Below are 11,711 nucleotides of genomic sequence, written 5' to 3'. Positions count from 1 at the left end.
TAGGTGAAGATCTATGGTGTCAAAATGCCGTCCAGAGATCAAAGAGGATGAGGATGGAGTAGAGTCCTTTGGATTTGGCCAGGAGCAGGTCACTGAGAGACTCTAGCAAGGGCAGTTTCTGTAGAACGAAGGAGACGGAAGCCCGACTGAAGGGGGTCGAGGATAGCTTGAGCCAAAAGAAGTCAAGACAATGATGCTGGACAGCTCGTTCTAGTAGTTTGGATAAGAAGGGGAGAAGGGAGATGGGGTAATAATTGGAGGGGCAGGTAGGGTCCAGCAAAGGTTTTTTTCCAGGAGGGGCGTTAACTACAGTGTGTTTGAAGGCGTCTGGTACAGTCGCGGTAGACTGAGGATATGGCAGATAGAGGGGACGACAGCAGAGAAGATGATGATCAGTAGACAGGTGGAAATGGGATCAGAGGAACGGTCATCGAGCTTTTAACCTAAGAAATAATAAAAGCAGCAATGTGAAAATCAGAAATCAATTTAGCACAGTAGAGCCAGTCAGGTTTTCAAGATATCCACAATGAATATGCGTGAAAGAAACTTGCATATAAAGGAGGCAGTGTATGCAAATCAAGTTTATGCAAATTCAATGTGGATAGCCTGAAAACCTGACTTGCAAGGAGGTACTCCAGGACCCAGCTGAGAAACACTGCATTAGAGCCCCAGATTACTTGTTTTCAAATTTAGATCGCTATTTGGGGCTACATTTAGGCATTTCCACTTAAGTCATGTCAACAGCAGGTCTAAATCCTTACATCTAAGAACGTAGCTTACGTGCATTAATTCTGGACACATCCATGCATTGCCAAGACTCTTTCCCTGGTGAACACACTTTTGCATTTATGTAAGTTCTAGAATACTCTGAGCATGCAGCTCGTACTTGTGCACGGTACCCGTTGGTAACTTATGCGTACAAATGATACATAATCTTAAGCAACCGGCTATGGAACAAGGGGGGAACGCTCCTAAATTCTGCAATGTCTCTGCAGGACAGGGGTTCCCAGTCCAGCCAGTCAGCTTTTCAGGATACCCCCAATGAATATGCATGAGATCTGTTTACATAGAATGGAGGCGGTGCATGCAAATTTATCTCACGCATATTCACTGTGGGGATCCTAAAAACCTGACTGGCTGGGCTTATCCTGAGGATTGAGTTGAGAACCCCTGCAATAGGGGCATCTCCTTAAAGCAATCAATGGCTGAGAAAGGTTCAGAGATCTCCAGAATACACAATGAGCCCCACCAGAAGATAGGAAAAATCCAGAAAAGCTGCAATCCACACCAGTCCTCTCCAGTGCTGCTTGCTTGCTCTTAATGGCAAACTTGAAGATGCTTTTTGCCCTGTCATGTGGGCAGTTAGGTGGCTGGTTGCCCAACCAACATGCTGCAGTAGACTTTCTAAAGAGCGGGTCAATAAATTAGTATCTGTCATGGCTGACCGCAGATAGGATCTCCATAAGTTTGCTAAACAAAGTGTTTCACACTGACTAAAGGATGACTGCAAGGTCAAAAACAAAAGCAGGACCAACAAGCCCAGTCAATATAAAAACAGCATAAACATTCACAGCAGAACATTAAGAGAACCATCTCAACCAGTGGCATAGGTACAAGTGGGCCTGGGTGGGCACAGGCCCACCCACTTTGCACTCAGGCTGACCTAGTCCCGCCAGCTGACGATTCCCACCAGGAGATCAGGGGGTCACTTTACTCCACTGCCCCAAACCCTCCCCTTCCCCCCATGACAGTGAGCAATACCACATTTTCCCCTGCTTGCGTCAGCCCGCATCTATTCTCAGATGCAACATCGTGTTTGTGGGACCAGGAAGTTGCATCAGAGGGAAGACTCTGAGCTGGCGCAAGCAAAGAGAATGAGATGGTACCCGCTGTTGGCTAAGACCTAAAGGATTCAAAGGTACTGTAATGTTGGCGTTAAGTGACCCTTACCAATTACAGGGGGGGGCTGGGGAGGAAGAGATGCCAGACAGGCAGCAGGATGGTCATGTTTGCTCACTTAGGACTGCCAAAAATGATCTCAGGACTGCCAAAAATGGTCATCTGACTATCCTCCTCTCGGTTTTATATTTTTAATCAGATTTCGAGTTAAAACCCCCCCCAAATATTTGGTGCCGGGAAGTAGAACTAAAATGCTATGTTCCAGCTTCAAGGGAAGAGACTGGCACATAGGAGGCAGTAGCCCACACTGGCCACAAGCAAACTCAATTCCTTGCCACCCTCCCTATATTCAGCTTCCTAAAAGACAGGTGAATAACTGCTCTAAAACCCCCAACAGTAAAGCAAGAGAAAAAAAATGTTCATTGAAATTACATACCTTGATGTATTTGCTGTCAAATGACCTCTCATTCCAGATCTGAAAGAGACAAAATATGAAATTACAAATGACTAGGATAACACAAGGAGAGGGGGTCAGTTCAGGGAGCTAGAAGGAGAAATTAGGTTCCTACCTGCTAATTTACTTTCTTTTAGACTCTCCAGACCAGCATAGGGTTAATCTTACAAGCGGGTATATATCTCATCATGACCAGCAGGTGGAGACTGAGACAAAAGTTTGGAACTGTACATATCATGAGACCCCTCCCTAATTACCTCAGTCTGCCGAATAGCCAAAAAGAACTAAGAACTATATACAAAAAACAAACAGGACTATCAACAAATAAAAACAGGAACGGTGTTGAAAAAGGCAAAGAAACAAATGCACATAGCAGAGGTCCCCACAGCTCGCCAGCTACACCAGCCAAGCCACAGCCGCTGTTCTTAATGTCCCCGGCCCTAGAAAAAAATACTAGAAACCAACCGAAAAATAAAAATCTGAACACAAGAAAACGACAATAGACATGGTGGGGTCCTATGCTGGTCTGGAGAGACGAAAAGAAAGAAAATTAGCAGGTAAGAACCTAATTTCTCCTTCTTTAGCAACTCTCCAGACCAGCATAGGGTTAATCTTACAAGCAGGACGTACCAAAGCAGTCCCCATCATGGGTGGGACCCCCAAAGAGCCGACATTAGAACACGCTCGCCGAACAACACGTCCCGACGTGCCTGAATGTCCACACGGTAGTATCTGACAAAGGAATGTAGAGAAGACCAGACCGCCCCCTTACAAATATCCACAGGAGGCACCAGCAAAGACTCAGCCCAAGAAGCTGCCTGACCCTGAGTAGAATGAGCCTTGAGAAATTCCGGAACAATCTTTTACTAAAGAAGATAAGCGGAAGCAATAGTCTCCTTGATCCAGCGCACAATGGTAGCCTTGGAAGTGCCATCCCCCTACGAGAACTCGCTAGAAGGTCAAAAAGATGATCTGATTTCCTGATCTCCTGGGTCCTGCACAGGTAGGCGCGAAGGACCTACCCAACATCCAATATGCACAACTGTTTCTGCTCAGAAAAGCATGCCCAACTACCCAGGACCAGGAGGACCACTGACTGATTGACTTGAAAAAGAGAAACAACCTTTGGCAGAAAGGAAGGAACAGGCCTCAACACTACCCGCTCCCTAGAAAACTCAAGGAAGGGAGATCGACAAGAGAGAGCCTGCAGCTCCGAAACACGTCTAACAGAAGTAATAGCACCAAGAAGATCGCCTTAAGAGTAAGGTCCTTCAACCTGCAGGCACCCAAAGGCTCAAACGAGGGGTGCACAAGCCCGGACAGAACCAGATTCAAAACCCAAGAGGGAACAGACGGTCGCATGGGAGGCTTGAGCAACTTGGCCGCCCACAAGAAGCTAACGACATCAGGAATGTCAGTCAGACGCTGACCCCGTAACAACCCACGAAAGGCTGAAAGGGCCGCAAACTGAACCCAGAGAGAAGAGCAAGCCAGGCCCCAGTACAGGCCATCCTGCAAGAATTCTAAGATGTTAGGCAGGGAAGCGCGAAAAGCAACCACTCCTCAAAAATACGCCAAACTCGCACATAAGAACTGCCATCTCCGGATCAAACCTTCGGTCCATCAAGTCCAGCAATCCGCACACGCGGAGGCCCAGCCAGGTATACTTGGTGTAATTTTAGTCATCCATATCCCTCTATGCCTCTAGTAAGGAGATGTGCATCTAGTTTGCTTTTAAATCCTAGAACTGTGGATTCCACAATAACCTCTTCTGGGAGAGCATTCTAGGTGTCCACCACTCATTGCATGAAGCAGAACTTCCTGATATTTGTCCTGGACTTGTCACCCCTTAACTTCAGTCCATGTCCTCTTGTCTATGTCACATTGGACATTATAAATAATTTTTTTTCCTGCTCTATTTTGTCGATTCCTTTCAGTATTTTGAAAGTCTGGGGCGACCACCTTTGAAGCAGGGCATACTGAAGAGGATGCATGTGGGCCCGAGCCCATCTCACCATGTCAAGGGAAGCCGCCATTGACCCCAAGACTTGGAAGAAATCCTGCACCTGAGGACACTGGGATGCCATAGGCAGGCAAATTTGAGAGTTTAACTTGCTTACCCGGGCCTCTAGGAGGAATACCTTCCCCAAGGAAGTGTCAAACACCACCCCATGATACTCCAGGAGCTACGAGGGGGCCAACCAGCTTTTGGCAAGGTTGACAACCCATCCCTGCGACTGCAGGAACTCCACCATCTGAACCGTGACCCGGGTGCTTTCCTGGAAGGATTTCACGTGAAGCAACCAGTCATCCAGGTAAGGATGCACCAGAATGCCCTCTGTCCGCAAGGCCGCTGCCACGACCACCATAACCTTGGTGAAGATCCGGGGAGCTGTGGCCAGAACAAAAGGTAGCCCACAGAACTGAAAGTGCTGGCCCAAGATCGCAAAACGAAGGAAGCACTGATGGGAGGCCCAGATTGGAACAGGCAAGTAGGCCTCCGTTAGGTCAAGAGAGGCTAAATACTCCCCTGGCTGAACCACCAGAATCACATATCGCAGTGTCTCCAAGCGAGAAGACAGAACTCTAAGAGCCCTGTAGACCCCCTTCAAATCTAAGATGGGCCGAAAGGACCTCTCTTTCTTGGGTACCACAAAGTAAATTGAGTACCTGCTAGTGCAACATGCCTGAGGGGTAACCAGTAGAGCAGCTTAGAGATCTAGCAATCTTTTAAGGATCTGGCGAAAAACCTGCTTCTTCAACGCTGCCTGACAAGGAGAAGCTAGAAAATGATCTGGCAGGGACTGGGCAAACTGTAGAGCAGAACCGTCCCGAGTCACCTCCAGCCGAGCATCCACCGGAACCAGAGGGGGCGTGGGCACAGAGTCATTGAGCAGGACGGACAGCGGGGGAACCAGCGGAGGGATTCTCAGCTTCCCAACGGGCCTGACAGGACTGCATTCGCTGAAAGAAATGACTCCGGGCAAAATCAGAGGTCGGGTAGGGAGCAGTGCCACACTCAGGGCGGTACCTGCGGAAATCTCGCAGATTCCCCCGAGCATTGCCACCTCGAACAGCCTGGCAAGCACCGTCTTCAGGCAGGCAGGGCACTTTAGAGTCCATCAGAGTTTGAACTAACTAGTCCAAAACCTCTGGAAAACAAAAAAGGCCCCCGAAAAAGAAAATTTAGAGAGTTTAGTGATGGGCACCACATCCGTCAATCAAGCCCAAAGCCAGAAGGTCTGACGGGCAGCCATGGATTTGGCAGACCTCCGCAAGAAGTCAGAGGGCGCCTGAGAGGAAAGAGGAAGCCATCTAAATCTTCGCTACTTCCTGACCAGACTAACTGTCAAGGACCCACTCAGCCCACCGAAACACGAGCCACCAGTCCCGCACAAATAGCTGCCTGGACCCCCCAAGGCAGACATCAAAATTCTGTTTAAGAATGTGTCCAAGTTACACTCCTCAGAGTCTGTTAAGACAGAACTGCCCTCGACGGGTACAGTATGCTGTGTAGCAATAGCCGAGTCCATCGCTATTTTAAGGTAGTCCTATCCCCCACCGCAGCTTTGTAAAAGGGGCCCTAAATGTTCTGGCGGGGTCAGGGGGGGGGGACTGGCGTTGCCGGATCTCTGGTTATATAATGTGGCTGCCTTGATGCGCTAGGTGCATGAGCTTTTTCCACCTTTGGTTCCCAGTTTGCCCCTAGGGGCCTCTTCGATTCGTGGGTGGCTCCTTACAGTGCATTGGCGTGCTTGGACCTCCTTCGGTGGGCTGCAACTCGGTATGGCTGGACCTATTGCGGTGTGCCCTGCTCTGGTGGCGACGGAGAATTGGACAGGGGCAGGGCAATTGGGCCCTTCAGTACATTCGTAGTAACCCTGAGTTTCCCCTGGGGGTAGGTGGGGCTTGCGGAGTGGAAGTGCGTTTTGGTACTGGCTTTTGTCTGGGACATGTTCCCCGCCCTCCCCGGGTGCCCTGGTATTCCCTTTCTACGACGATCTCCGCCGCCGCTGGTCCTTACTAGGCATGCCTTTCTTTGACTACCTCCAACCACGCCATTACTTTGAGGACCACCGCAGGAGGAAACTAAACTAAACTAAGCCTTAAGTTTATATACCGCATCATCTCCACGGAAGTGGAGCTCGACACGGTTTACAAAGCTTAAAAAAAGAAGAGGGGAGAAGGGTTTACAAAGCATATAAAAAGAGGGGATGTAGACAGAAGGAGAGAAGGTTATATGCTAGGGAAAAGCCAGGTTTTCAGTTGTTTCCGGAATAGTTGGAGGGAACCCAGGTTCCGCAGCGGGACAGTGAGATTGTTCCAAAGGCCCGTGATTTTGGAGAGGAGGGATTTTCCCCCTTGGGCTCCAGCTTCCTAAAGGTAGATCAACTTTTCCTCTCTCCCTCCCCCTCCTCTCTGAATTCCCTGGTATGGGTCGGCCCGGGAGGAGAGGGAAGATTCTCAGTTACAAACTCTGGACTCCCAGTGGACTGCGGAGTTGGGTAAGCTTATTAGCGTCGATGCCCTGGTTGCTTGTTTTCCCCACATCACTAGAGGGGCTAGGAATGCTCAATTGCAGGAATTACAGTTTAAGCTGCTCCATCGCACATATTTCACCAGGACACGGGGAAGCGCGGGCGGGTCTCTGGGACTCTGACGAGCGTGTTAAGTGTAAGCGTCTGAAGGGGGCCCTACTGCATTGCTGATTGAATGTCCGATGCTGGGTACTTACTGGAACGGGGTGTTGGATTTCCTGGTTAAGATTGGGGGGGGGGGGGGTGCCTTTCCAGTGGTCCTATCTGCTTCTTATATTGGGCTATGAGAGGGAGGTGTTGGACCAGGGCTTGGGGACGGAGCACCTGCGTTTCCTTTAAACCGCCCTGTTGGTAGCTAAACGGGGGAGTGCTCCGGTTATGGATGAGCTTGCTCCCAAGGTGCTGGGGTGAAAGAAGTCCCTTGCGGAAGTAGTTCGCTGGGAAGTTTGCAGTGCGAGGGGGGGGGTTGTCCTCTTCTCAACGACTCTTTGGGAGGCGGCCTTGGTGGAGGTACGCTCCTTGTGATAGCATCATTTTCCTTTCCAAACGCTCAGGTGGGGGCGGGGCTGGCTGTGAGTGGGTGTGCGTGGTTGGATGATCTGTTGGGGGGGGGGGGGGTTTCTTATTTGCTTAAAACGGAAAATATTGAACTGTTTTCTTTTTCTTGTAGTTTGGTGTTTTTCTGTTGATGGGGACTGGTCTTGGGGTACGTGGGGCCTCAGTCTCTTTCCTGTTAGCCTGTATGATTTGTAATTGCTCCTTTCTCTCCATGTTGGCTTGTTTTGTATGTTCATTTTTTCTGACCAATAACAATATTTCAAACAAAAAAAAAATAAAAAAAGCAGACTGAAAACCCACCTTTTTGATATAGCTTTCAATCTTTAACCCTACTCTCCTCTGCCCTTCAACCCAGCCATCTAATTAACCGTTCCCCTTAACTGTATCCATGACATCCTGGTTGTCTTGTCTGTTTAGACTGTAAGCTCTTTCGAGCAGGGACTGACTGTACAGCGCTGCATGCGTCTGGTAGCGCTATAGAAATAATTCATAGTAGTAGTAGTAGTGTGAAGAGTTTCAGTTTGAGAAGCGGAGCTGAGCTTGTGATGTCATAATGCCTCATTCCACCAATAAGAGCCAACCTCATCAGTGATGTCACAATGGCTTGATTGTCCTGTACTCCCCTCTGCCCTCCAACCTAGCCAGCAGATTAACTGTATCCATGACATCCTGTTTGTCTGTTTAGATTGTTTCGAGCAGGGACTGTCTTCTTTGTGGCTCTATATAGCGCTGCGTACGTCTGGAAGCGCTATAGAAATAGTAATAGTAATGTGAAGAGTTTCAGTCTTTGGGAAGTAGAGCTAAGATTGTGATGTCATAACACCTCATTCCACCAATAAGAGCCAATCTCATCAGTGATGTCACAATGGCTCGATTATCCTGTACTCCCCTCTGCCCTCCAACCCAGCCAGATGATTAACCGTTCCCCTTAACTGTATATATGGCATCCTGTTTGTGTCTTGCCTGTTTAGATTGTAAGCTCTTTGGAGCAGGGACTGTCTTCTTTGTGACTCTGTAAAGTGCTGCGTGCATCTGGTAGCACTACAGAAATAATTAATAGTAGTATGTTAATTATTTTTCTCTGATCGTTTTACATTACATTAGTGACTTTTATTCCGCCATTGCCTTGCGGTTCAAGGCGGATTACATAAGAAGTTATCTGGACTTTTCCAGAAGAGTTACACAGTTGAGCGGGTTACTTTGGGAGATTGAAATGCTTCCTGCGGAGTTAGTTTGTCTTGATGGCATTCTAGAATAGCAGGGGTTTTATTTCTTTTCTGAAAGTTTTGTAGTCTGGAGCCGTGATCGGTACATTGGAGAGTTGGTGGTCAAGTTTCGCTGCCTGCGTGGCCAGTAGACTATCGAACAGTTTCTGGATTTGAAGTTGTTCTCAAACATACATTTTTTTAAATAATAATGAAATACATTATCTTCCATATCTCACAATTCTACCTGGGTTACAATTGAAGCCATACTTCTTGAACGGAGAAACTTTAACTAGGACTTGAGCAGAACGAGATTTAGGAGTAATCATCAGTGCAGACATGAAAACTGCCAATCAAGTGGAGAAGGCTTCATCTAAGGCAAGGCAGATATTGGGTTGTATCAACAGAAGTTTCGTCAGCCGAAAGCCTGAAGTCATAATGACGTTGTACAGGGCCATGGTGAGACCTCATCTGGAGTACTGTGTGCAATTCTGGAGGCCACATTACAGTAAAGATGTGCGCAGAATTGATTCGGTTCAGCGGACGGCCATCAGGATGATCTCGGGGCTCAAGGGTCTCTCGTACGAAGAGAGACTGAACAAATTGCAGCTCTACACTCTTGAGGAACGTAAGGAGAGGGGAGACATGATCGAAACATTTAAGTTCCTCGCGGGACGTGTCGAAGTGGAAGATGATATTTTCTTTCTCAAGGGACCCTCGGCCACAAGAGGGCACCCTCTCAAACTCAGGGGCGGAAAATTTCATGGCGACACCAGAAAGTATTTCTTCACAGAGAGAGTAGTTGATCATTGGAACAAGCTTCCAGTGCAGGTGATCGAGGCAGACAGCGTGCCAGACTTTAAGAATAAATGGGATACCCATGTGGGATCCCTAAGAGGGTCAAGATAAGGAAATTGGGTCATTAGGGCATAGACAGGGGGTGGGTAAGCAGAGTGGGCAGACTTGATGGGCTGTAGCCCTTTTCTGCCGTCATCTTCTATGTTTCTATGTATATATATATATATATATATATATATATATATATATATATATATATATATATATATAATATATATAATATATATATAATATATATATATATATATATATATATAAATTCAGTAATAAAATCAACATTAAAAAAGCCAATACAAAAATAGATATTATAAAAATTTATGCTGTTAATCTTTTCACTACACATACCCCATCCCTCATCAGATATAGCACACTTTAGAGAAGAGCATTATTTGTTCAATTCCAGAGAGTTTCTCTCTCAATATAACTCAAAGCAGAAATAAGATGCAGCTATTTTAACAAGAAGGTGATCCAGATTATGGATGGAAACGCTGAGCACGGCATAGAAACAGAAAAGCATCCTCATTTATATACAGTCAAACCTCGGTTTGCGAGTGTTTTGCAAGACGAGCAAAAACACTCCCGCAAATCTTAACTCGCAAAACGAGCGCTGTACACGCGTGTCACATGTAAGCACGCACGTCGATGACATTGTGCGTGCTTGCGCGCGTACGTGATTAATCGGGACAGCGCTCGTTTCAAATTGCCCGTGTCGCACCAGAAGACCCTCCCCCCCTCGCAGTCCTCCATCGCCTCCATGCCCTGCTACCCCTGCCTGCGGGTGGCGCCCTACCGGCACTCTGCCTTCGTGCCCACCCCGAGGAGCGTTTGCCCGACAGCTACTGCAAGATGTGTACCAATCCCAAACTCCTCCATGGAGAGCAACAAACATGTCCCCGGCCAGCCGATCCACGACCAGTGCCCCTCCCGATTGCTACCTAAACCCGGCCGACGACCCGCACAAGCCTGTCCCCTTCTACTCCTACGTCTCCCTTCCCCGCTCCTTCAAGCTTGTCTACCGCCCTCTCCGTCTGCCTGCTCTGCACCGAAGATTCCTCTTCCTCCTCCACCAGCAGCTGTACGGGGACTCCGACAGAGGTAAAGGTTGTGGAACGAATCGTCTGTGTTGCCATTATTTTCTATGGGGATATGTGCTTTGATATACAAGTGCTTTGGATTACAAGCATGCTTCTGGTACGAATTATGCTCATAAACCAAGGTACCACTGTATTTATATTTCACTTATATCAGAAGTGGTTATATATTTAGGTACTTTATTATATTTACCTATCTGTTCTGGCGGGCTCAAACATTCTTGTGTACCTAGGGCAATGGGGGATTAAGTGACTTGCCCAGGGTCACAAGGAGCAGCGAGGGATTTGAACCCACAACCTCGGGGTGCCGAGGCTGCAGCTTTAACCACTGTGTCACACACTCCCCACAAATGTCACCTATTCCAAAGAACTGTTCTAGCAACAGCAGCGAGGCTTAAGATAGAACAGGATAAACAAAACCCCCCGCTAGCCGCAAGAAAACGGAAGCAAAGGCTGGGATCCGTTGCGAGTCCCCGACATGGAAGAGACTTACCTGCCATCAGGGTCTGCTAATGCGAGACCTAAAAATATGCAGAGAAGAGCAAAGAAGCGTGCAGATAAGTTACTAACCCCAACGTAATCGATATCCAAGTCATGGTACTGTTTAGCGCCAATAATCCAGGAGACGACGTAGTAAGCTGTGACATCTGGGAAGTCGTAGGGCCAGTTCTCTCCCTGGCCGACCCATCCCGGAAATGCCCAGGGCAGCCCTGCAGAGAGAGGCAGAAGGGCAGAATGAACGCAGGGGACAGTGGCAAGACTTTACAACAGCAAACAAAGATCACAGGCCCCACTTCCCATGCTACATCTCACTAACAGGTCCCAGTAAGGGAAAATAATGCAATGGGGGTAGGGTAAGAGGAAAAAAAAAAACGTGAAAGCAGATAAGAGTTCTTCAGATGGATTCAGTACCGGGCAGGAAATTAGAGTGACTTGAAACCATGTATTTTTTTGTTTTGTTTTGTTTTCATAAGAAACAAGATCTGCAGGCAAAATTCACTGCTTAGTTTCTGCCGTCACCAGAGCTGAAACTAGCCCCCCGCTCCTGAACTGCGGCAACCTCTGCTCCCTCCCACCCCTCCCCCATAAAAAACAACAGCCGATCCAA

At 47.9% G+C, this 11,711-nt stretch overlaps 1 protein-coding gene across 2 annotated transcripts in view; it reads right to left on the bottom strand.

Annotated features, from left to right (window-relative positions):
• The window catches only part of GALC (galactosylceramidase), a 121,147-nt gene that overhangs the window by 86,433 nt on the left and 23,003 nt on the right, over positions 1 to 11,711 (bottom strand). For both annotated transcript variants that reach the window (XM_033953034.1, XM_033953035.1), the window contains exons 5-6: positions 11,174 to 11,313; positions 2,336 to 2,374 (exon numbers count right to left, since the gene is read on the bottom strand). In XM_033953034.1, the coding sequence (XP_033808925.1) occupies positions 2,336 to 2,374; positions 11,174 to 11,313 (179 nt within the window). The remainder of the gene's footprint in view (positions 1 to 2,335; positions 2,375 to 11,173; positions 11,314 to 11,711) is intronic.

Source organism: Geotrypetes seraphini, chromosome 7 (genome assembly GCF_902459505.1).
Source record: "Geotrypetes seraphini chromosome 7, aGeoSer1.1, whole genome shotgun sequence".
In the NCBI taxonomy this organism is placed as follows: Eukaryota; Metazoa; Chordata; class Amphibia; order Gymnophiona; family Dermophiidae; genus Geotrypetes; species Geotrypetes seraphini.
Note: the sequence above shows the minus strand (reverse complement) of the source record. Positions and strands in the feature narration are given on the sequence as shown.